General features: G+C 38.8%; 1 protein-coding gene across 1 annotated transcript in view; it reads left to right on the forward strand.

The window, feature by feature from the left end:
- The window catches only part of TTC28 (tetratricopeptide repeat domain 28), a 576,727-nt gene that overhangs the window by 291,803 nt on the left and 259,913 nt on the right, over positions 1-25,011 (forward strand). Inside the window, exons 5-6 of the mRNA XM_065889510.1 lie at positions 3,328-3,600; positions 4,502-4,632. Of these exons, the coding sequence (XP_065745582.1) occupies positions 3,328-3,600; positions 4,502-4,632 (404 nt within the window). The remainder of the gene's footprint in view (positions 1-3,327; positions 3,601-4,501; positions 4,633-25,011) is intronic.

The raw sequence follows: 25,011 nt of genomic DNA on the forward strand, positions 1-25,011 counted from the left end.
GGACAAATGAGACGTAATTACAGCCCAAAGCAGAGAAGTTTGACATTAAAATTTTTTAAATTTACATCAAGTGAAATGGACTTTTTGTGTATATATCTTTATACATGCATAGATGCAAACATAGATACATTTACATGTATATACACATATGTATTTAATATTGACATATACTTATCTATAACGTGTATAGATTTATGTAACCATCACCACAATCATAATTGTGATACATTTGATAAAGTGAGGAAACTAAGGTTATGTGGCTTTGAAATCCAGGTCTCTTTATCCTTAGCTCAGTATTTTCTGTGTTATTCCACATCAGCTTCCTTCCCCATAAATATTCTCTGGGCCATTCAAGCTGCCCTGTTCATCATTCCTTTTCATTCCATGTACCTATCTTTCATTCCATGCACCTTTCTTTAGGACAAACCTGCCTAAAATACCCTCTACTCACAGAAGAAAGTACAAAGACTTGTCTAAGTCCTACCCTTTCTTTAAGAAATCAGGTTCTGTTTTTATGAAGTTTTCTGATTACCCTTGATAATCATTCCCTTTTCCAAACTCTTATAACATATACTGTATTTGAGCTTGCATTATAATTTATCTTTTTATATATGTATAGTCTCTTTCCTATATACTACAAATGGAAATTTGATCTTTTACCTCTTAATCCTTCCATTTCAAATTTTTATTTAGTAAAAATTTGTACAAATGAAGATTTCCTTTTCTTTTGAAAATCTTCCAAGTATTTCCCTTGGTCCTCTAACTGTGGCAATGTTCTCTCTTCTTTCTACAATTGTGTAGTTTTAGAGGCTCTATTGGATGGCTCTTTTTTTGAACTTAGCCATGGTTGCAATGGTTAAAATAATCACCAGCTGAAAAGTAGAATCTTTGCTGGCCATCAGTCATTTCGTGCCATCTGTGTCTGAACACTTTCCTGTGTTTTGGGAACTCCCTGTCTTTTACTTCTGCCTCCTTGCCTTCCACTATAAAAGTTGAAAACATCAGATCCTAATTTTCGCATCCTCCTTTGCAGCTGGGACTTCACCTTTGAATTAGGAGCTAAAGGCTAAAAGAAGAAAGGATATACAGAATTTGTTCCAGTGGTGGCAGGTGGCAATAGTGACATCCGTTTTCCAAGGGTGGCATTTAGTAGTGGTGGAGGCAGAATTACAAGCTGCAATGTCCTGTGTTTACTTGCAGTGGTGATGTTGCCTTCACCAGGAACTTTTGTTCACAAAAGTTGACTGTGGGTCTGGAGGCCTGGTTTTCCACCCTTCCCAGTAGCCACTCAGTGCATTTCTTCCCTGCTTAAAATCAGCTGGAATTGACTTCTTGTGTGAGCAAGAATTTTGCCTGGTATGGTATCAGAGAGCCTGGACTTAGAGCCCTGCAATAGGTTCTTGTCTTGTCTTTGTCCCAAGCTATCTGACCTTACGTGAATACTCAATACTTAAATACTCAGATTCTTCATTTCTAAAATAACGGTGTTGGGCTTCCCTGGTGGCGCAGTGGTTAAGAATACACCTGCCAATGCAGGGAACACGGGTTCGAACCCTGGTCCGGGAAGATCCCACATGCTGCGGAGCAACTAAGCCCGTGCGCTACAACTACTGAGCCTGCGCTCTAGAGCCCGTGAGCCACAACTACTGAGCCCACGCACCACAACTACTGAAGCCCGCACGCCTAGAGCCTGTGCTCCGCAACAAGAGAAGCCACTGCAGTGAGAAACCCTCATACCACAACAAAGAGTAGCCCCTACTCGCCACAACTAGAGAAAGCCCACGCACAGCAACGAAGACCTAACACAGCCAAAAAAATAAATAAATAAATAAAAATAAATTTAGGGCTTCCCTGGTGGCGCAGTGGTTGAGAGTCCGCCTGCCGATGCAGGGGACACGGGTTCGTGCCCCGGTCCGGGAAGATCCCATATGCCACGGAGCGGCTAGGCCCGTGAGCCATGGCCGCTGAGCCTATGCTCCGCAATGGGAGAGGCCACAACAGTGAGAGGCCCGTGTACCACAAAAATAAATAAATAAATAAATTTAATAAATAAAATAAGGGTGTTTTCAAGGTCTTTTCAGCTCTAAAATTCTGTTAGTTTTGCTTCTGCTAATTGGCCAGTGGGATGCTAATGTGTGATCATCACTGGCTGCCAAATCCATCAGTGGGTACCACCAAAGTTCTGCTCACAGTTATTTCAGTATGGCATTGTTCTTTTCCTGTTCTAGCAATTCCTGGGCTCTTGTGCCTGTATTTAACCCTATTGGTTAGCAAACGTTTACTGGTATTGTGTACTGCTTGCATCTTGATAGGTGTAAAAATGTTCTTTGTTCTCTGTTTAGTGATCTGATTGAAGGGAAAAATGCTTTAGGCACCAGTAGGTTTCGAGGTTTCCGTGGTAATGTTGATTCGGATGAGAGCTCCTTAGTGGCAAGTGGAGATTTGAAGTCATAAATTGTAAAAATTACATTTTAATGCAGTACTGTTGGCTGAGAGATTCACAGTTTAAAGAGACCAACCTTTCAATAGTTTTATTTTTTTTTCCACATAGGCACAGTGGAACAACTAATGTGAAACAGTTTTTCAGGAAAGCTAACAACAAAAGTGTTACAAGTGCTACCTCTCTGTAAGGTTATAGTCATTAGCTTTGCAACAGTCTTTTAAAAAAAAAATAAAAGAAGAGGAGGAAGAAGGAGCTTAGAGGTCATCCACTTTGAAACCTAGCTTCAAATGGAAAGAATCTCAGTGTGGCTTCCTGACCCCTAATCTGTGTCCTTTCCACAACATGAAAATAAAATGAGATAAACATTAATTTTGTCTTTCATCTTACCTTAGTAAACTCAGACGATTTCTTTTTTCTTCTTGATATGCACAGAAACCAAAAATTTCATGTGATTTGCTTTATTGTGATATTTCCTCTGTTGCAGTGGTCTGGAAGTAGACCCACAGCCTCTCTGAGGTCTGCCTGTATATAGTAGGGGTGGGACTTGAGTGATGTGCCTGTGATATTTTGAGAGGGCAGGAGGTCAGAGAAGGGAGAACCATTCAGGGAAAGTGGTGGGTCCTGATCAAAGAAAGACCAGAAGAGAGGACAAGTGTGGCGTATGCACGTGAAAGTGATGTAAGGAAATTACTGGAAAGACATTGGTGTTACCCAGTCGTATGAATGAGTGGACAGTAAGGGTGGTGCTAGATCGAAAGGTTGAAGAGTTTGTACCTGAAACAGGCCATAAAAAGGTATGATAAACATTTGTTTCTAGAGCATATTGGAAAAGATTGTTTTGTGTATAAGCCTATATTCTCTTATTTTCTTTTGTTTTTCTTCAGACTCCCTCGAGCCCACTTATCAACAGCTTCAGAAAATGAAACTGGACAAGAGTCCCTTTGTGGTCGTGTCTGTGGTTGGGCAAGAACTCCTGACAGCTGGCCATCATGGGGCCTCTGTGGTTGTCTTAGAAGCCGCTCTGAAGATTGGCACCTGCAGCCTCAAACTGAGAGGTTCCGTTTTCTCTGCGCTGAGCAGTGCTTACTGGTCTCTCGGAAACACAGAGAAGAGCACTGGATACATGCAGCAGGACTTGGATGTAGCCAAGACCTTAGGTAGAGTTATGCTTTTCTCCTTTATTTCAGTACAGAAAGGAAATGAAGAAAGCTGATTAACCTGATGTGAATGGGAGTAATATGTGCAATGAAAAGTGATTGTACCTCGGGAACATTCTCTGTTTTAGAGTACTTAGGTCTTTAGGGCTTTTCATTTAACAAGGTATCAAACTCCCAAAAGGCCAAAAGATATGGATTAACATATTCATTGCCTCCTCAGAGATATGGGCTCACAGATTTAATATCTCAGATGATAGATTTGTGGGTGAATCTTTGACCTTAATTTTCATTTTTGCCTACAATAGAATGCACCATCATTTTGTTGGACGAAATAGTGCAGTGCAGTGGTTAAGACTGTGGACTATGGAGCCAGACCGCTGAGTTTAGAATCCTGGCTCTGCCACTTAACTAGCTGTGTGACCTTCGGCAAGTTGCCTAATCTCTGTGCTGCTGTTTCCTCATTTAAAAAAAAAAATGTGGTTTATGATAATCATCACAGTGATTATTCAAGGACTTGGAGGATTGCAGTAAGAGAAGAGAGATGGTGAGTTTACCATCAGCATACTTGTAAAGAAGCAACATATTATGGTAGGTGTGGAGTAAAGTGACTGAACCAACAAGCTGATGGTTGTTCAGAAACAAAGCAATGACCTCTCATTTCCAGAACACTTATGTCCCTGACTGCAGTTGTATGTTATAACATCAATAACAGTTGTCCAGAGATTTAACTTCTAGGACCATAACTTCCTACATAGAGTCTTTTAGAAGAAGAAAAGAAGGCAAGTGAAATCTTAGCTAGTAAATCTGTGGCTGTTGAATTAGGATGGCCATTATATATTATAAATAATGCTGTAACTTAGATAAATTTTATCTTTTTTTTTTTTTTTTAAACCCAATTCAGGTGACCAGACAGGAGAATGCCGAGCTCATGGGAATCTGGGCTCTGCATTCTTCTCCAAAGGAAATTACCGGGAGGCTCTCACTAACCACAGGCATCAGTTGGTGCTTGCCATGAAACTCAAGGATCGAGAGGTAGGAAGTTTATCTGCAGACCAAAACCAGTTTTTTTGAAACATGGGGTCTTTTTTGGCTGCTCAGAATGTTTCAGGTATCTTAAAATATTACTTTCAGGAGTTGATAATCATTGCTTCTAACTTTCATCAACAACGAGGTGTTGAACATCTATCACATACAGGACTTGGGGATATAGAGGTAAATGAGACATGGTCTCTGACCTCAGGATCTAGCAGCTTGGTCAGATACATTGTTCTTATTCTCTTCAAATGTGCTATGGATATATGTAAAATTAGCAAAAAGCTATATCATTATGATATATTCATTAAATTAAATAAGCACACATTATGCTTTATCTGAGATGGAGTATTATTGCTGTGAATCCTTCACATTGTTTCTTTGGTGGATTTTTAACTCTGGTGGTAGAAGCATGTTAAGTCTCACTGAGAGACCTGAATCGTAATGATAGAGAAATATCATCCTAGCCTTTTATAGATTAATGAAATGAAATATCCTCAGAAACTTGATATCCAGTAGGTGCAACATGATGGTGCCTGCAGAGTGGAAAGAGGGTGGGGTTTGGTAGGAGACAGACCCAGATTTGAATCCCTGCTTCAGTTATCCTGGCTCAGGGATCTTGGGGAAGTTATTATTTAATTTCTCTTTGCCTCTTATTTCTTATTCAGAAAATGACGATTCTGTTTATTCCATACACAGTTGTGATAGGATTATAAATAATACATGTAAAGTACCTAGCATGGTACCTGGAGTTCCATAAATGGTAGTAATAATATAATATTATAAATAAGAATGAAGTTAATAGCAGAGGCAACAATAAATTTATGAATTAATCTATGTGTTGGGAAATATGTTTAGTTACATTTACATCTCAGAATGTCACTGTAGGACGTTATGGAGATTAACTATATTATTTAAATGACCCAGCATCTTCATGTCTCTAGAACACAGTCAGGCACTAGAAAGGAATTGGGAAAGAAAAAAACCTTTACTTCAGTGGCATGCTGGAATCTCCCCTTGGGAAAGCCGGACTCCTAGAAAGTCTCTCTCATCCATAGGTATCAGAAAAAAAGCCTTTGAAAGCTCCAAGGGCGGTGAATTTTTGGCAATTTTATTCTCAAGAGAGTTGCCTAAACACTTTTCTCTTTATCTATTTACTCTTAGTTTACAAACATTTCTTATAAGCCAGATTATCTGATTTCTTGATGTTAAGAGAATGAAAAGAAGCCCAGATTTCTAGAGGCAGATATACTGATGGCATTAAGAAGTGAGAGCCGGGCTTCCCTGGTGGTGCAGTGGTTGAGAGTCCGCCTGCCGATGCAGGGGACACGGGTTCGTGCCCCGGTCCGGGAAGATCCCACATGCCGCGGAGCGGCTAGGCCTGTGAGCCATGGCCGCTGAGCCTGCGCATCCGGAGCCTGTGCTCCGCAACGGGAGAGGCCACAACAGTGAGAGGCCCGCGTACGGCAAAAAAAAAAAAAAAAAAAAAGAAGTGAGAGCCAGGTTTAAGAACTAAAACAGCATCAGTATCTAGATAGAGCTATTTAGTGTAGGTACAGATAGCTATAAATATGTCAAGAGCTGAATTTATACCCCATTTTCCTAACATTTGAGGTGTATATATTAGCTCGATTACTGGATAAGCTAGAAAGACTTTTAATTAGGGACATAGGGTTGTGATAGGTATTAAAAAGGAGAACACTCAATTGCTGCCAAGATTCTGGAATTCCAGAGGAAACAGAGACTGATATAGACCTGAGGAAGTTTGTGAAACAGGTAGAAATCAAGCTGGCCCCCAAGTGAGATGTAGAAATTGCCATATGAGGTTCTAAAACCTGGTCAGCAGATAAGTCATGTTTTGCTGAGTGATAAGATAGTTTATTCCTTTAGCAAAGAACAGGTATTTTCCACCATCCTATTATATATATTATATATATAGTCACAGATTCTTGGTTTTTTTAAAAATTGAGTTTTGAACTTTATTTATTTATTTTTGCTGCATTGGGTCTTCGTTGCTGCACGCAGGCTTTCTGTAGCTGCGGCAAGTGGGGACTACTCTTCATTGCGGTGCTCAGCCTTCTCATTGCGGTGACTTCTCTTGTTGTGGAGCATGGGCTCTAGGAGCACAGGCTTCAGCATTTGTGGCACGTGGGCTCAGTAGTTGTGGTGCATGGGCCCAGTTGCCCTGCGGCATGTGGGATCTTCCGGGTCCAGGGCTCGAACCCGCGTCGCCTGCATTGGCAGGTGGATTCTTAACCACTGCGCCACCAGGGAAGTCCCCATCGTTTTTTTAAAAGGTGATATTTATTAGTTTTATCTAATTACATAAGAAATACATGAAAATAACCAACTGTAAGCTTACCATCCTATTAATATTATTTTGGGTATAATCTTTTGATCATATATGCAGTTATAATTGTTCATATGTATTCACACAAGAATTGAAATCCTATTATATACTGTTTTAACTTGTTTTTTCATTAATATTTTCCACTTTTTTTTAAACATCTTTATTGGAGTATAATTGCTTTACAGTGTTGTGTTAGTTTCTGCTGTATAAGAAAGTGAATCAGCTATATGCATATGTATATCCCCATATCCCCTCCCTCTTGCATCTTCCTCCCACCCTCCTTATCCCACCCTTCTAGGTGGTCGCAAAGCACCAAGCTGATCTCCCTGTGCCATGCAGCTGCTTCCCACTAGCTATCTATTTTACATTTGGTAGTGTATGTATGTCAGTGCTACTCTCTCACTTCGTCGCAGCTTACCCTTCCCCCTCCCCGTGTCCTCAAGTCCATTCTTTACGTCTGTGTCCTTATTCCTGTCCTGCCCCTAGGTTCACCTTTTTTTTTTTAAATTCCATATATATGTGTTAGCATATGGTATTTGTTTATCTCTTTCTGATTTACTTCACTCTGTATGACAGACTCTAGGTCCATCCACCTCACTAAAAATAACTCAATTTTGTTTCTTTTTATGGCTGAGTAATATTGCATTGTATATATGTGCCACATCTTCTTTATCCATTCATCTGTTGATGGACACTTAGGTTGTTTCCATGTCCTGGCTATTGTGAATAGTGTTGTAGTAAACATTGTGGGACATGACTCTTTGAATTATGGTTTTCTCAGGGCATATGCCCAGTAGTGGGATTGCTGGGTCATGTGGTAGTTCTATTGCTAGGTTTTTAAGGAACCTCCACACTATTCTCCATAGTGACTGTATCAATTTACATTCCCACCAACAGTGCAAGAGGGTTCCCTTTTCTCCACACCTTCTCCAGCATTTATTGTTTGTAGATTTTTTGATGATGGCCATTCTCACTGGTGTGAGATGATATCTCATTGTAGTTTTGATTTGCATTTCTCTAATGATTAATGATGTTGAGCATTCTTTCATGTGTTTGTTGGCAATCTGTATATCTTCTTTGGAGAAATGTCTGTTTCGCTCATCTGCCCATTTTTGGACTGGGTTGTTTTTTTGATATTGAGCTGCATGAGTTGCTTGTATATTTGGAGATTAGTCCTTTGTTAGTTGCTTCATTTGCAAATATTTTCTCCCATCCTGAGGGTTGTCTTTTGGTCTTGTTTATGGTTTCCTTTGCTGTACAGAAGCTTTGAAGTTTCATTAGGTCCCATTTGTTTATTTTTGTTTTTATTTCCATTTCTCTAGGAGGTGGGTCAAAAAGGATCTTGCTGTGATTTATGTCATAGAGTGTTCTGCCTATGTTTTCCTCTAAGAGTTTTATAGTGTATGGCCTTACATTTAGGTCTTTAATCCATTTTGAGTTTATTTTTGTGTATGGTGTTAGGGAGTGTTCTAATTTCATTCTTTTACATGTAGCTGTCCAGTTTTCCCAGCACCATTTATTGAAGAGGCTGTCTTTTCTCCATTGTATATTCTTGCCTCCTATATCAAAGATAAGGTAACTATGTGTGTGTGGGTTTATCTCTGGGCTTTCTATTCTGTTCTCTTGATCTATATTTCTGTTTTTGTGCCAGTACCATACCATCTTGATTGTTGTAGCTTTGTAGTATAGTCTGAAGTGCGGGAGCCTGATTCCTCCAGCTCCGTTTTTCTTTCTCAAGATTGTTTTGGCTATTCGGGGTCTCTTGTGTATCCATACAAATTGTGCAATTTTTTGTTCTAGTTCTGTGAAAAATGCCAGTGGTAGTTTGATAGGGATTGCATTGAATCTGTAGATTGCTTTGGGTAGTAAAGTCATTTTCACAATGTTGATTCTTGCAACCCAAGAACATAGTATATCTCTACATCTGTTTGTATCGTCTTTAATTTCTTTCATCAGTGTCTTACACTTTTCTGCATACAGATCTTTTGTCTCCTTAGGTAGGTTTATTCCTAGATATTTTATTCATTTTGTTGCAATGGTAAATGGGAGTGTTTCCTTAATTTCTCTTTCAGATTTTTCATCATTGGTGTATAGGAATGCCAGAGATTTCTCTGCTTTAATTTTATATCTTGCTACTTTACCGAATTCATTAATTAGCTCTAGTAGTTTCCTGGTAGTATCTTTAGCATTCTGTATGTATAGTATCATGTCATCTGTAACAGTGACAGTTTTACTCCTTTTCTGATTTGTATTCCTTTTATTTCTTTTTCTTCTCTGATTTCTGTGGCTAAAACTTCCAAAACTATGTTGAATAAGAGTGGTGAGAGTGGGCAACCTTGTCTTGTTCCTGCTCTTAGAGGAAATGGTTTCAGTTTTTCACCATTGAGAATGATGTTGGCTGTGGGTTTGTCATTTATGGCCTTTATTATGTTAAGGTAAGTTCCCTCTATGCCTACTTTATGGAGAGTTTTTATCATAAATGGGTGTTGAATTTTGTCGAAAGCTTTTTCTGCATCTATTGAGATTATCATATGTTTTTCATCTTTCACTTTGTTAATATGGTGTTTCATATTGATTGGTTTGCATATATCGAAGAATCCTTGCATTCCTGGGATAAATCCCACTTGATCATGGTGTATGATCTTTTTAATGTGCTGTTGGATTCTGTTTGCTAGTATTTTGTTGAGGTTTTTTGTATCTATGTTCATCAGTGATATTGGCCTGTAGTTTTGTTTTTTTGTGGCATCTTTATCTTCTTTTGGTATCAGAATGATGGTGGCCTTGTAGAATGATTTTGGGAGTGTTCCTCCCTCTGCTATAGTTTGGAAGAGTTTGAGAAGGATAGGTGTTAGCTCTTCTCTAAATGTTTGATAGAATTTGCCTGTGAAGCCATCTGGTCCTGGGCTTTTGTTTGTTGGAAGATTTTAAATCACAGTTTCAATTTCAGTGCTTGTAATTGGTCTGTTTATATTTTCTATTTCTTCCTGGTTCAGTGTTGGAAGGTTGTACTTTTCTAAGAATTTGTCCATTTCTTCCAGGTTGTCCATTTTATTGGCATGTATTTGCTTATAGTAATCTCTCACGATCCTTGGTATTGCTGCAGTGTCAGTTGTTACTTCTCCTTTTTCATTTCTAATTCTATTGATTTGAATCTTCTCCCTTTTTTCTTGACGTGTGGGGCTAATGGTCTATCAATTTTGTTTATCTTCTCAAAGAACCAACTTTTAGTTTTATTGATCTTTGCTATTGTTTCCTTCATTTCTTTTTCATTTATTTCTGATCTGATCTTTATGATTTCTTTCCTTCTGCTAACTTTGGGGTTTTTTTGTTCTTCTTTCTCTAATTGCTTTAGGTGTAAGGTTAGGTAGTTTATTTGAGATTTTTCTTGTTTCTTGAGGTAGGATTGTGTTGCTATAAACTTCCCTCTTAGAACTGCTTTTGCTGCATCCCATAGGTTTTGGGCCGTCGTGTTTTCATTGTTGTTTGTTTCTAGGTATTTTTTGATTTCCTCAGTGATCTCTTGGTTATTTAGTAGTGTATTGTGTAGCCTTCATGTGTTTGTATTTTTACAGATTTTTTCCTGTAATTGATATCTAGTCTCATAGCATTGTGGTCGGAAAAGATCCCTGATATGATTTCAGTTTTCTAAAATTCACTAAGGCTTTATTTGTGACCCAAGATACGATCTATCCTGGAGAACGTTCCATGAGCACTGGAGAAGAAAGTGTATTCTGTTGTTTTTAGATGGAATGTCCTATAAATATCAATTAAATCCATCTTGTGGGCTTCCCTGGTGGTGCAGTGGTTGGGAGTCCACTTGCCAATGCAGGGGACACGGGTTCCTGCCCTGGTCTGGGAGGATCCCACATGCCGCGGAGCGTCTGGGCCTGTGGGCCATGGCTGCTGGGCCTGTGCGTCCGGAGCCTGTGCTCCGCAAGTGGAGAGGCCACGATGGTGAGAGGACCAAGTACTGCAAAAATAAAATCCATCTTGTCTAATGTGTCATTTAAAGCTTGTGTTTCCTTATTTATTTTCATTTTGCATGATCTGTCCATTGGTGAAAGTGGGGTGTTAAAATCCCCTACTATTATTGTGTTACTGTCGATTTCCTTTTTTATGGCTGGTAGCATTTACCTTATGTATTGAGGTGCTCCTTTGTGGGGTGCATAAATATTTACAATTGTTATATCTTCTTCTTGGATTGATCCCTTGATCATTACGTAGTATCCTTCTTTATCTCTTGTAATAGTCTTTATTTTAAAGTCTATTTTGTCTGATATGAGAATTGCTACTCCAGCTTTCTTCTGGTTTCCATTTGCATGGAATATCTTTTTCCATCCCCTCCCTTTCAGTCTGTATGTGTCCCTAGGTCTGAAGTGTGTCCCTTGTAAACAGCATATATATGAGTCTTGTTTTTGTATCCCTTCAGCAGTTTGTGTCTTTTGGTGGGAGCATTTAATCCATTTACATTTAAGGTAATTATCGATATGTATGTTCCTGTTACCATTTTGTTAATTGTTTTGGGTTTGGTTTTGTAGGTCTTTTCCTTCTGTTGTGTTTCCTGAGTAGAGAAGTTCCTTTAGCATTTGTTGTAAAGCTGGTTTGGTGGTGCTGAATTCTCTTAACTTTTGCTTACTGTAAAAGTTTTAATTTCTCCATTGAATCTGAATGAGATCCTTGCTGGGTAGAGTAACCTTGCTTGTAGGTTTTTCCCTTTCATCACTTTAAATATGTCCTGCCACTCCCTTCTGGCTTGCAGAGTTTCTGCTAAAAGATCAGCTGTTAACCTTATGGGGATTCCATTGTATGCTATTTGTTGTTTTTCCCTTGCTGCTTTTAATATTTTTTCTTTGTATTTAGTTTTTGATAGTTTGATTAATATGTGTCTTGGCATGTTTCTCCTTGGATTTATCCTGTATGGGACTCTCTGTGCTTTCTGGACTTGATTGACTAGTTCCTTTCCCACATTGGGGAAGTTTTCAACTATAGTTTCTTCAGATATTTTCTCAGTCCCTTTTTTTTTCTCTTCTTCTTCTGGGACCCCTATAATTCGAATGTTGGTGCGTTTAATGTTGTCCCAGAGGTCTCTGAGAGTTTCCTCAATTCTTTTCATTCTTTTTTCTTTATTCTGCTCCCTGGCAGTTATTTCCACCATTTTATCTTCCAGCTCACTTATCTGTTCTTCTGCCTCAGTTATTCCATTATTGATTCCTTCTAGAGTATTTTTAGTTTCAGTAATTGTGTTGTTCATCACAGTTGGTTTGCTCTTTAGTTCCTCTAGATCCTTGTTAAATGTTTCTTATATTTTCTCCATTCTGTTCCTGAGATTTTGGATCATCTTTACTGTAATTAGTCTGAATTCCTTTTCAGGTAGGTTGCCTATTTCATCTTTATTTATTTGATCTTGTAGGTTTTTACCTTGCTCCTTCTTCTGTAACATATTTTTTTGTCGTTTCTTTTCTTTTCTTTTTGATGGGTGGTGCTGTATTCCTGTCTTACTGGTTGTTTGGCCTGAGACATCCATCACTGGAATTTGCAGGCAGTTGGATAGAGCAGGGTCTTGGTGCTGAGATGAGGACCTCCAGGAGGCCTCACTCTGACTGATATTCCCTGTGGTCTGAGGTTCTCTGTTAGTCCAGGGTTTTGGCCTTGGAGCTCCCACTACAGGAGCTCAGGCCCAACCTCCAGCCTGGGAACCAAGATCCTGCAAGCTTTGTGGCACGGTAAAAAAAAAAGGAAGAAAGAAAGAAAAAAGGAGCAGTACAATATCAAAGAATAGAAAACAAAATAAAATTAGAAAGATAAAAAATATGTTAGGTAAAATAAAACTATAATTGAAACAACTGCAACAAGGTAAAAGAAAACCACAACAAAAAAAAGAAAAAAGGGTGGGGGTGGGGGAAACAAGCCAAAAGGAGAGATCACTAACAAAGTATAAAGAATAAAATAAAATTAGAAAAATAAAAGATTAGGAGAAATGAAAATATAAAAGAATCAACAACAGTGAATCAACAAGGTAAAACAGAACCCCAATCTAAAAGAGGAAAAAAGAAAAAAAGCCTTGGCTATGGGGGCGGAGGTTAGGTGAGGGGTGGAACTTAGGCAGGGGTGCGGTTTAGGGTGGTACTGGGCCTAGATGATGTTCAAGTGTGGGCAGGGCCTCTGCTTAGGACCTGCGCAGAAGGGGAGAGGCAGCATGTGGAAGGGAGGGCTTCTGGAGTGTGGAGTTAAGGAGTTTGGAAGTTGGTCCCTGAGTGAGGGTGCGTGGGTGGGATTTAGGCCCAGCTCATTGGAGGGCGTCTCCGAGTATGGAGGCGCGGGGACCTGGGTGGGGGTGTAGGTGCGGGGCTTGAGTTCTTTGAGGCAGGAGGGACGCTCCGAGGGCAGAGGATTAGGCCCAGGTGCTTCCCGGTGCCTAAGTGAACGGGGAAAGCACTGGCCCGTTCCCTTATGTTCTTTCTCACCCCTCCCTCACCGTCTCCCCCATCACCACTGAACCCCTAACCGTGGGTGGGTCCTGCTGGGTGTAGGGACTTCTTCCCTACCCCAGCCATCCCTCAGTCATGCCAGTCCTGGTCCAGCCTTTACTTTTGCGCCCCCTTCCCTCCTTCCCACTCCCTCAGGACCCATGCGGGCTGGAGGGGGCCTCAGTGGGCAGAGGATCAGGCCCGGGAACTCAGCAGGTTCCTAGGGGTCTAAGTGGGCAGGGGAAACCTGGTCATGGCTCCCTGTTGATCCTCTGCCCTCCCAGTGGTTCCCAGTTTCCCCCTTCGGGGGTGGGATCCCTTCCCCTCCCCCATCTGCCCCTCAGGGGTGCCAGTCCCTTCCCCTCTCCACTTCTCCTCCCGATTCACTCCCCCCACACCCCATGTCCTACCCAGTTGCTGGGGGTTCCTCCCATCCCCTTAGGTGTCCGTGGTCCCCCACCAGTGCCCTAGTTGTGAGGAGACGCGAATTCCACGTCTTGATAGTACGCCATCTTGGCCTGTCTTCCAGTTACTTTTAAACATTTCTTCATTTTATTAAATGTTCTACTGAAGGTCTTTTGGCTTTATCATAATTTATTTAATCTTTCCCCCTACTGTTATACATTTAGTTTGTTACAAAATTTTTGGTATTATAAAATTTGGAAAAACATCTTTATGGATAAATCTTTGAACATATCTCTCATCATTTCTTTTGGTTAATGTATTAGAAGCGGGCTTGCTTAGAAAAAAACACATTAAGGCTTCTGATATTTATTGCTAAATTGCTCTCAGAAGGGCTGTATCTGTTTTTAGTTCTACAAGCAGTGTGTAAAAGCTTTCATTTCCTTGCACTAGCTAACACTAGGCATTACTGTTAAAACTAAAAAGTCAGTTTGATATTTAAAAAAATGATATCTTGGGCTTCCCTGGTGGTGCAGTGGTTGAGAGTCCGCCTGCCGATGCAGGGGATGCGGGTTCGTGCCCCGGTCTGGGAAGATCCTACATGCTGCGGAGCAGCTGGGCCCGTGAGCCATGGCCGCTGAGCCTTCGCGTCTGGAGCCTGTGCACCGCAACGGGAGAGTCCACAACAGTGAGAGGCCCGTGTACAGCAAAAAAAAAAAAGAAAAAAAGATATCTTCTTGTTTTAATTTGCATTTCTTTGGTGACTACTGGGTTTACTATTTTTAAAAATTTCTTTTATAAAGATCTTGAATACTCAAAATATGTTTTTCTATTGCAATATTGGTTATTTTATATTGATCTGATTCTGAGCATTGCTGTATCATTCTACTGAGCAGTTGGGCAATTTGTGTTCTAATGCATAGTTTTAATTATTGTTGCTCTATAATATATTTTACATTTGCTACAAGTCCCATATCACTATTATTATTTTTAATGTCTAGGATATCCTTGTCTCTCTGTCCCCCATCAAATGAATTTTTAAATCATTTTGCCAAATTTTGGAGACTCTCCCATTGTGGTATTTACTGGAAGTGTATTAAATTTACTTGTTAATTATGGATAAATTGATGTCATTTCAATAGTTGATCTTCTATTTAAGAGCCTTGTCTGTTCTTTCATGTACTCTTTATTTCCCTCGCTGATCTACACTTTTGGGGAGGTTTTTCCCTAGATATTTAATATATATTGTTGGAAATGGGATATTTTTTCCATTTTGTCTTTTCTGAAAATTAGTTATTGATGCCAAAGAGGGAAGGTGTTTACTTTGCACGTTTTGTAATTGACTATGTGAAAATTGTCATTATAGCTCAGTATTTTTTGTTGATTCCCTTGGATTTTCTTGTAATGCAGACTTTCTGCAAATAATGATAATTTTGTGCATTTCTTTCCTTATGTTATACCCCTACTTTTTTCTCTTAATTATTGCACTGGTTAGAACTTTGAGAACTCTCCCCCAAAGCAATCATACCCTTTGAGTATAAAAAGTTCAGAGGATGTACTTTTTAATGATTATTCTACTCTTACATTGTATCTGTGACCTCAAATTTTATCTTGGTTTTCCTTTTGCATTATTTTGATATTGAAATAAAATACAGGAAGCTGCCTTTTGAAGCAAAAATTAACCACTATGAATGCTATGATTGGTGAGAAAACCAAGCTGCATCTTTCTGTCTCTTACATCTTTGCTATAATACATTTTAAGATTTTCCCAAGTAGCAAGATAGCAGCCTGAAACCACTTTGGCCACTTACCTTAAAAAGCAAAATGTTTTTCTTTTGTACGATTATTCTCAGATACTTAATAGCAGAGGTGATACCTTCGCCACAGGATTTTTCATTCTAACTAACCTTCTGTCTGCTTTAACAGTTTCAAAATTAATTTCAGATGGCCACAGAGACCTTCCTGTGAGCTAATATTAATTGTCAGAAGAATACACTAATTATATTGTTTTAGAGATTTTATTCTCTATTCAGGGAATCTGATATGCACATATGCTGATGAATCTGAAGTTTTTTTTATCAGTCTGATTTCTCTCCTGAGCTTCATATTTCTTTATCCAAATGCCTCCTGGGCACCCGTCTTCAATTTAGTATGCCTGACTTAGCCTTCAATCTCTGCCTACTTCTGCATTCACCATTTGTCCTGTTGCCCAAGCCACCTCACTAGCATGTTTGATTTGTTACTGGGTTCTCTTCTTTCTATAAAAGAAATCCCTTTTCTGCCTCCTTCCTTCTGCCATATCATCTTTTGTCTGGACTTTCGCAGTAGCCTCCTCTCAGAACTTTCTATACTTTTTAACACTCTCCTGGATCTATGAGCATAGCCTGAAGCCACTGCCATAGGAATATAATTTCTTTCAGGTGTAGGGTAGTGGCTGAGAGTGTGAATTTAGATATTAGACAGCCTTGGGCTTGAACTCTGGCTTGGCCATTTATTACTCTGACCCAGAAAATTACATAACTTTTCTAAGTGTGATGGATATGTGAGTTGTTTCTGATTTTTGGCTGTTATGAAAAAGCTGCTATAAACATATATATCTTTTGGTAAACATCAGCACTTATATCTGTTAAATGTTTGGTCATATATATGTTTAGATTCATTAGATTTTTACCAGTTTTCCAAAGTAGTTGTACCAAGTTTTATCATCAGCAATATAAGGGATTGTTAAGCCTTAATTAAAAAATAAATAAAAAGTAAAAAGGTATATAGAAATTCAAAATGTCTGAGTAAATAACTATATTGTAGTTAGATAGAAGTTACTCTAATAGTACCTTCTTGCTTATTGTTGTGAGAATTAAGTGAGCTAGTTTATATAAAGGGCTTGCTTTAAAGAATGCCTGAGACATAAAGATTCAAAAAAGCATTATTATTGGCATTATCATTGTCATCATCATTTAAATGATGAATGTTGCATATGCCTGTATAACATCAGTGTTTATTGTAGTGTAAAATTGTTTTCCCCCAGATATTCAAGTAAACTGGATACGCTTTGAAAAAGAGCTGTTTGTTAGGAGCTTTGCATACCTCTTGTCACACTGGAGTATGTAAATATTCTAATTTGTGAAATCTGTTTTAACTCTGCCCTGATTCTAGTTTCTTATGTATCCAGTCCGTCACCTACAGAGCTCTTTGAGTTACCCTTCTAAACTTTAGTCCTGATTGTGTAATTTTCCTGCTTAAAAGCCTTTGACAGATTTTTGTTTCCTTTAAGATAAAAGTCCAAACCCCTTCATAACCTTTTCCTATTACTTTTCTTCAGCTGCTTTGTGTGTCAAACACCTTATAATCTGTTCATACAAGTCTACTTGCCATACTTTGTTAAACGTGCCTTATACTTTATCCTCTGTATCTTTATTTATTATGGTCCCTCTGCATAGAAGACCTTATCTTTGACTCCTCAGCAGTGTTTTTCTTATCCAGGTTTGTTTGAATTGTCTCTGCTCACTAAAGCTCTCTTTCTTATGGACTTGAGGAGACGGGGAGGGGTAAGGGTAAGCTGGGACGAAGTGGCATGGACATATATACACTACCAAATGTAAAATAGATAGCTAGTGGGAAGCAGCCACATAGCACAGGGAGATCAGCTGGGTGCTTTGTGACCCCCTAGAGGGGTGGGGTAGGGAGGATGGGAGGGAGACGCAAGTGGGAGGAGATATAGGGATATATGTATATGTATAGCTGATTCACTTTGTTATAAAGCAGAAAGTAACACACCATTGTAAGGCAATTATACTCCAATAAAGATGTTAAAAAAAAAAAAAGCTCTCTTTCTCAATTTCTATCTTTTCTACCCAATATCATACCAATGTTGGTGAAGGCCGGTTTACCATTCCTTTCTTTAATGGTTAGTGCCTTTCGTGTCCTGTTTAAGAAAATGTTTATGTATCCCAAGGTCATGAAGATATTTTTCTATGAGGCTCTATTGTTTACCTTTTGCATTTAGCTGTGCTGCCACCTGGAATTTACTTTTGTGTTTGGTTTGGGGCAGGTATCAAAGTTCAGTTTTTCCCTCATGTGAATACCCTGTTGACCCAGCACCATATATTCACAAGATTGCACTGTGTGCCACTTTTGTCAGAAACAAGGTGATGTGTGCTGTTGATCTGTTTGTCTATCTTTATGACAATAGCATATTGCTTAATTACTATAGCTTTTTAATGACTCTAGAAATTATTGTAGCTTTGTTCTTCAAAATTGTTTTGGCTATTCCAGGTTCTTTACATTCATGTATATGCAAGTATATATTTATATAAATATATAAAACATATATATGTCTTAGAATTAGCTTATAGTTCCCCCTCCCTTCACTCAGACATCCTGCTGGAATTTTGATTGGGATAGCTTTGAATCTATAAATATATTTGAATTTCATAGTCCATGAACATAGTATATTTCTCCATTTATTAGGCCTTGTAAACTCTCTTCCAGCAATGTTTTATAGTTTTCAATGTAGAACTATTGCATATCTTCCTTTAGTTTTATCCTTAGGTTTTGTGTGTGTTTGTGTGTGTGTGTGTGTGTGTGTACATGTGTGCATGGGCACACATGGGTGTGTTATTGTAAATGATATTGTTAAATTTTATTTTTCCCTGGTCCGCCCTACTCTACCTAGATATTCAGTAACTCTTGGAATAGGTATATTTGCTCAGCCATCTATATTCCCATACTGCTTGGTTTTTTACTGTTGTGTTTTTACCATTATGTAAGTAATACATGAGTTAGTTATTGATGTAAAAGATTAAACACAATCCTTTCCAGAAGTGACCACTGTTACCAGTTTGAAGTATATCCTTCTAGACCTACACTGTCCACTTTGGTAACCACTGCTACATGTGGCTGTTGAGCATTTAAAATGTGTGTAGTTTTAATTGAGATGTGCCATAAATGTAAAGTCCACACTGGACTTTGAAGACTTAGAATGAAAAAAAGAATGTAAAGTATTTCATTACTTAGTTTGCATATTGATGACAACATAGTGATAATATTTTGGATACATTGAGTTAAATAAAATATGTTAATTTCACTTTTCTTTTACATTACTAGAAAGTTTAAATTGTTATGTTTGTATTAGATAGCATGGCTCTAGCCCATTTTCTTTCTTTTTAAAAATAAATTTATTTATTTTATTTATTTATTATTTCTGGCTGTGTTGGGTCTTTGTTGCTGCACATGGGCTTCCTCTAGTTGCGGCAAGTGGGGCCTACTCTTCCTTGTGGTGCATGGGCTTCTCATTGCAGTGGCTTCTCTTGTTGCGGAGCATCGACTCTAGGCGCATAGGCTTCAGTAGTTGTGGTGTGTGAGCTTCAGTAGTTGTGGCTTGCGTGCTCTTGAGCGCAGGCTCAGTAGTTGTGACGTGTGGGCTTTGTTGATCCACGGCATGTGGGATCTTCCCAGACCAGTGCTTGAACCTGTGTCCCCTGCATTGGCAGGTGGATTCTTAACCACTGCGCCACCAGGGAAGCCCCCAGCCCATTTTCTATTATGGTTTTATTTTTCATAGGTGGGAATATGATACGTTTACCAAATGTTTTTTCACTTAATAATGTTGAACCTCTTTTCATGTTAGCACATATAGATCAACCATGTTCTTTTGAACTTCTGTGTAGTGATATGTATTATGGATGTACCCTTTGTCTGCTGATGGAATGTTCAGGGAGGTTTTTTTTTTTTTTCCTTTTACAAACATGGTTGCAGGAAAAAAGACCTTTTACAAGTCTGTCTGTATACATTTAGGACAAGTGTAGTGTGTAACAAGTGGAATTGCTGGGTCAACAGGTGTTATGCATATTTTAAATTAAAAGTTTTTACCAAATTGCTAACCACAAAGGCTGTTCTAAAGCCAGAAGCACTTCTTATTAATCTTTGGATTTTTTTCAAATTGTTTGGCAAATCACAGCCCTTAGTGATACCTCAGTTATGGTGCTTATTGATTATTTGTTTGTAATGGTGGTCTTCTCATTTTTAACTGGCAGCTTCTGGAGGGAAAGGAGAATAGCTTATTTATATTGATAATCTCATTCATTCATTCAACACATGCTTACTGGGCACTTACTTTGTGTCAGGTGCTATAATGCCTTTGGGTATACAGCTAAATATGCCATTGTTTACACCCTCAAGGAACTCAAATGTGGCAGGTCTCCTGCGGTGTGCCAACCCAGTGTTGGTGAGTGCTTGTTGCCTGGAGGAAAAGCACTGAGGGTGTATAATAGGTAAAGAGTGATCTCTCCTTGGCTGTTGTGAAGGGTGGTCTTTGTTTTACTCAGATCTGGAGAGGAAGCGTTTTGAAGTCCAGTAGTAAATACCAACTAAGTTTACCCATTTTTTCTTTTCTTTGCTGTCAGTAACTAAAATCTGAAATTCACATTTAATAAGGACACTTTTTGTATTTTCATAATGCCTCCCACATTAAAGATCTTTTACAATGAAATTTCACTCTTTGTGATTTTGAAGATTTAAGGTAAATAATAATCATTATCAATTTACCACCTGTGGGTTCACAGGAACAGTTAGTGTCCCCCCAGAAAGACTACTCGACTGTGAGAAAATTGAGTCTTCTGGATTTCCTTCAGGATGTGGTACAGGAAATTGATTAGTTGATTTTTTATGACATCATCCTGACCACGGCACTTTCTCCAAAAACAATGCTGTTTATCTTGGACCTTTTTGCAGACATTTTTCTACACCATGTATATTAGTATATTAGTAGTGCTAGTATGAAATCAACACAAAGGTTTGTGGGGGGTGTGTGTGTGAAAGACAGAGACAGAGACAGAGAGAAAGAATGTAGTGAGGTAATTATTTTACTTCCAGTAGTATAGGAGAGTGGTTAAAAGGTAAAACGCATTCCGTTTTAGCAGAGAGCCGTATCCTCATAGTGGGTATTAAGTTCAGGAGGGGAATGCTTGGCAACCTTTCCAGTGGTACATGTCTTACAGGCTTTTGAGAAACAAATAAGTGTTAAGCTGTAACTCTTCAAGTCACTGAAGACTGTAGGACTTGGAAAGTGGACACTTGGTGAAGAATGGAGGTAGGACATTAACTTCTTGATTGTGCTCTTTGTACTTTGTATAAATTGAGTCAGACCTTTTGGGCCTGTAATGAGTTATAAACGGCTCTTTTTCTCCTACTAACGGCTCTTTTTCTCCTTTATTACCTTAAAAGAAATGAGCACACCCAGTGAATATGTGTGTATGTATGTGTAATGTATGATATGTTTGCAAATCATTCTGCTCTCAGCTGTTCCATTTTTTCCAGCTATATTTTTTCAAAGTTCTAATTTATCATCACTCACCTGTTATATTTTCGGTTGTCCTCTTCCAGCCATAGTATTTTGCATTCTCTTCCTCTACAGAGTAGCAGGAGCTTCAGACTAGGAATTGGGAGATCTAAATTGGAATCCTGGTTTTGCCACTAGCAGCCATGTATCATGGGCAGGCCACTTCTGGAAACTCTTAGTTGCTGTTTCATCATCTGTAAACAGAAAGATCACATCAGATGATCTTTAGAGTCATATTGCCCAATGCAGTAGCCATTAGCCTCATGTGATTATTTTAATTAATTAGAATTAAATAAAGTAAAAAAAAAAATCAGTTCCCCAAACACAATAACCACATTTTAAGTGCCCAGTAGTCTGTGTGCCAAGTGGTTACCATATTGGATAACACAGAAAAAAATCTATTGTCTCAGAAAGTTCTACTGAATAGTGTTATTAGAGCCTCTTGTGGCTCTAGTCTTTAATCAGAAGACAAAAAGTACATCAGTGTGAATCATAGAACACCTTTTTTCCATAGTACTTGCTAATTATAGTAGAATCACCTGTATTCTTTGTAGATACACAGGGAAAGAAGGAAGTTTCAGTTTCTAATAATGGCAAAGTAGCTTATATCAGCTCAGGTACACATAACAATTATGAAGTCTAAGCAAACTGTAAAACAAACAATTATGTGAAGGTACTGGAGAGTGACCAAAAGTGGCAGAAATTGGAGAATATTAGAGATGACAGAGAAAGAGGCATGAGCTTGTAGACAGGTCAATAGAAATTATATAACCTGAAAATCAGAGAAAATAGGTTGAAAAGAATTAACTGAGCCTTAGTGTCTTGTGGGACATTATGTATAATTGTGTTGCAGAAAGACAAGATAAAGAAAATAATGGAAAAAAAGAATATTTGTAGAAATAGTGGCTAAACTCTCCCTAAATTTAGTAAAAATAAATAAATAAATTTTCAGATTCTAAAAATCCAGCTAAGCTCAAGGAAATAAATACAAAGGAAACCATACCTATGCACTTTATAGTCAAACTGCTGTAAACCAATTATAAAGGGAAAATCTTGAAAGTAACCGGGATAACTGACATATTAGAAAGAGAAGGAGCAACAGTATAAATGATGGCTGATTTCTTATGAGAAGTAATGGAATGGAGAAGACGGTGGAACATAATTTTCAAAATGCTGAAAAAAAAAAAAAAAACCTAAAACTGAAAACACTGTCTACCGGGGCTTCCCTGGTGGTGCAGTGGTTAAGAATGTGCCTGCCAATGCAGGGGACATGGGTTCGAGCCCTGGTCCGGGAAGATCCCACATGCCACGGAGCAAGTAAGCCTGTGCGTCCCAACTACTGAGCCTGCGTTCTGGAGCCCACGAGCCACAACTACTGAGCCTGTGTGCTACAACTACTGAAGCCCATGCGCCTAGAACCTGTGCTCCACAACAAGAGACGCCCCCGCAATGAGAAGCCCATGCACTGCAACGAAGAGTAGCCCCTGCTCACCTCAACTAGAGAAAGCCCGCATGCAGCAACGAAGACCCAATGCAGCCAAAAATAAATAAATAAAATTTAAAAAACAAAACACTACCCAGAATTCCATAACCAGCAAAAATATGTTTTAAGAATGAAACTAAAATACATTTTCAGATAAGTGAAAACTGAGAAAATTATCAACAGATCTGTACTATAAGAAATGCTTTGGGAAGATTTTCAGGCTGATGGAAAAATGATATCCAGTGGGAACTCAGATCTCCAGGAAAAGAGGAACAGCACCAGAAATAATACATATGTTGATAAGTATAAAAGACTACTTTTAAGTTTTTTCCTCATATGGTTGGCCCTCCTTATCTGTGTGGGTTCTGCATCTGCAGGTTCAACCAACCTGGATTGATTTATGTTTTATATAAGGGACTTGAGCATTGCAGATTTTGGTATCCACGGGCGTCCTGGAACCAATCCCTTGCAGATACCAAGGGATGACTCTATTTCTTTTCTATATATATGTCTATTTAAAGCAAAATTATAACATTAAATTGTAGGATGCATGCATACATGGATGTATATGTTTGATTCTCACATGTTGTTGGAAATGTGAAACAGTACAACCACTTTAGAAAAATGTCTTGCAGTTTCTTTAGAATGGAAACATACACTGGCCCTGTGGTCCAGCAAGTCCACTCCTAGGAATTTACCTCAGAGAATTGAAAACATAAGTCCACAAAATGATGTGTGTAAGCATGTTTATAGCATTTTTATTCATAATAGAAAAATCTTGAGAATAGCCCAGGTGTTCTTTCAGTGGAAGAATGGATGTATAAACTGCTGTATAGTTGTAAAATACATACAACAAAATGAACGAATCTCAAAAACATAAGATTGTGTGAAAAAAGTCAAACACAGAAGATATTGATATTTTATGATCCCATTAGCAACAAGCTTTAGGACAGCAAAACTAATCTGTGGTGAAAACAGATCAGTGGTTGCCTTTGGGAGGATTGACTGGAAAGGGCTATGAATGGACTTTCTAGGATGATGGGAATGTTTTCTCTCTTAATGTATGTTTGGGTTACCTAGATGTACGCATTTGTCAGACTCATCAGATGGTAACACTTAAAAATTATGCATTTCACTATGTGTAGATTTTTTTTTTCTTTTTTTAAGAGTAGCTGACCGTTGAAATTGGAACTCTTTTTTTATTTTTATTTATTTATGGCTGTGTTGGGTCTTCTTTTTTGTGTGAGGGCTTTCTCTAGTTGTGGCAAGCGGGGGCCACTCTTCATCGCAGTGTGCGGGCCTCTCACTATCGCGGCCTCTCTTGTTGCAGAGCACAGGCTCCAAATGCGCAGGCTCAGTAGTTGTGGCTCACGGGCTTGGTTGCTCCGCGGCATGTGGGATCTTCCCAGACCAGGGCTCGAACCCGTGTCCCCTGCATTAGCAGGCAGATTCTCAACCACTGTGCCACCAGGGAAGCCCACTATGTGTAAATTTTTAATAGAAAAGTAAATATTGAACTCTAGTTAGTGACATACATGCTGTGGTATTGGGGGAAAGTATACTAATATTTGAAACTTACTTTAGATTGTACCCAAAAATGGATTGATGAAAAGATGTATAGATACGTGATAAAGCACATTTAGCAAAGTCATATTTGATAAAATATTAGTAATTGCAGAATCCTAATGTGAATATGTAGCTATTCATTGTGTAATTCTTTCAAGTTTTCTGTGTCTTTGTAATTTTTTACCATAAAAATGTTAGAAAAAACAGGGGATTTGGTGATGAAAGAGGGATGAGCAGTAATTCCAGTGATCAGACCTCTTGGTAGGAGTTGACCCATGTGGAATAAATTTCACTGGATGCCCCTGTCTCTACCCACCCCACTCCCAATGCCAAGAAACAAAATCACACCACACCTCCCCTTTCCTTCCTGGCTATACATGCACAGTGTGTCCTGGAATACCATCACAGCAAAATATTCATATATGAGTGAAACCAGTTTCAGCTAAATGTCAGAAACCAATGAACTGCACATTAGCCTTCTAGGGCACTTTGGATGGTCTAAGCGGAAGGAGGGAGTGGCAGTCTCATCATCTCTGCCTCAGTGAGGGTGGGAGTGCTCACCTTGATTGCATGGCCAGTGGCCTTTTCTTATAACACTGTCTGTGAGGAGCCACTTCTTCCTTGCAAAAAGCTGATAGGTTGGGGCAGGGAGTAAGATGTAGGTCCCATGGAAAAAGTGCTTTATGCAATTTAATAAAAATCACCGGATCTAGCCCTCTCTTTTTATCCTAAGGAGTAAGAAGCTTATAGAAATGAAGTGACTTGCCCCAAGATC

The sequence above is a fragment of the Phocoena phocoena genome, chromosome 13 (assembly GCF_963924675.1).
Source record: "Phocoena phocoena chromosome 13, mPhoPho1.1, whole genome shotgun sequence".
Lineage (NCBI taxonomy): Eukaryota > Metazoa > Chordata > Mammalia > Artiodactyla > Phocoenidae > Phocoena > Phocoena phocoena.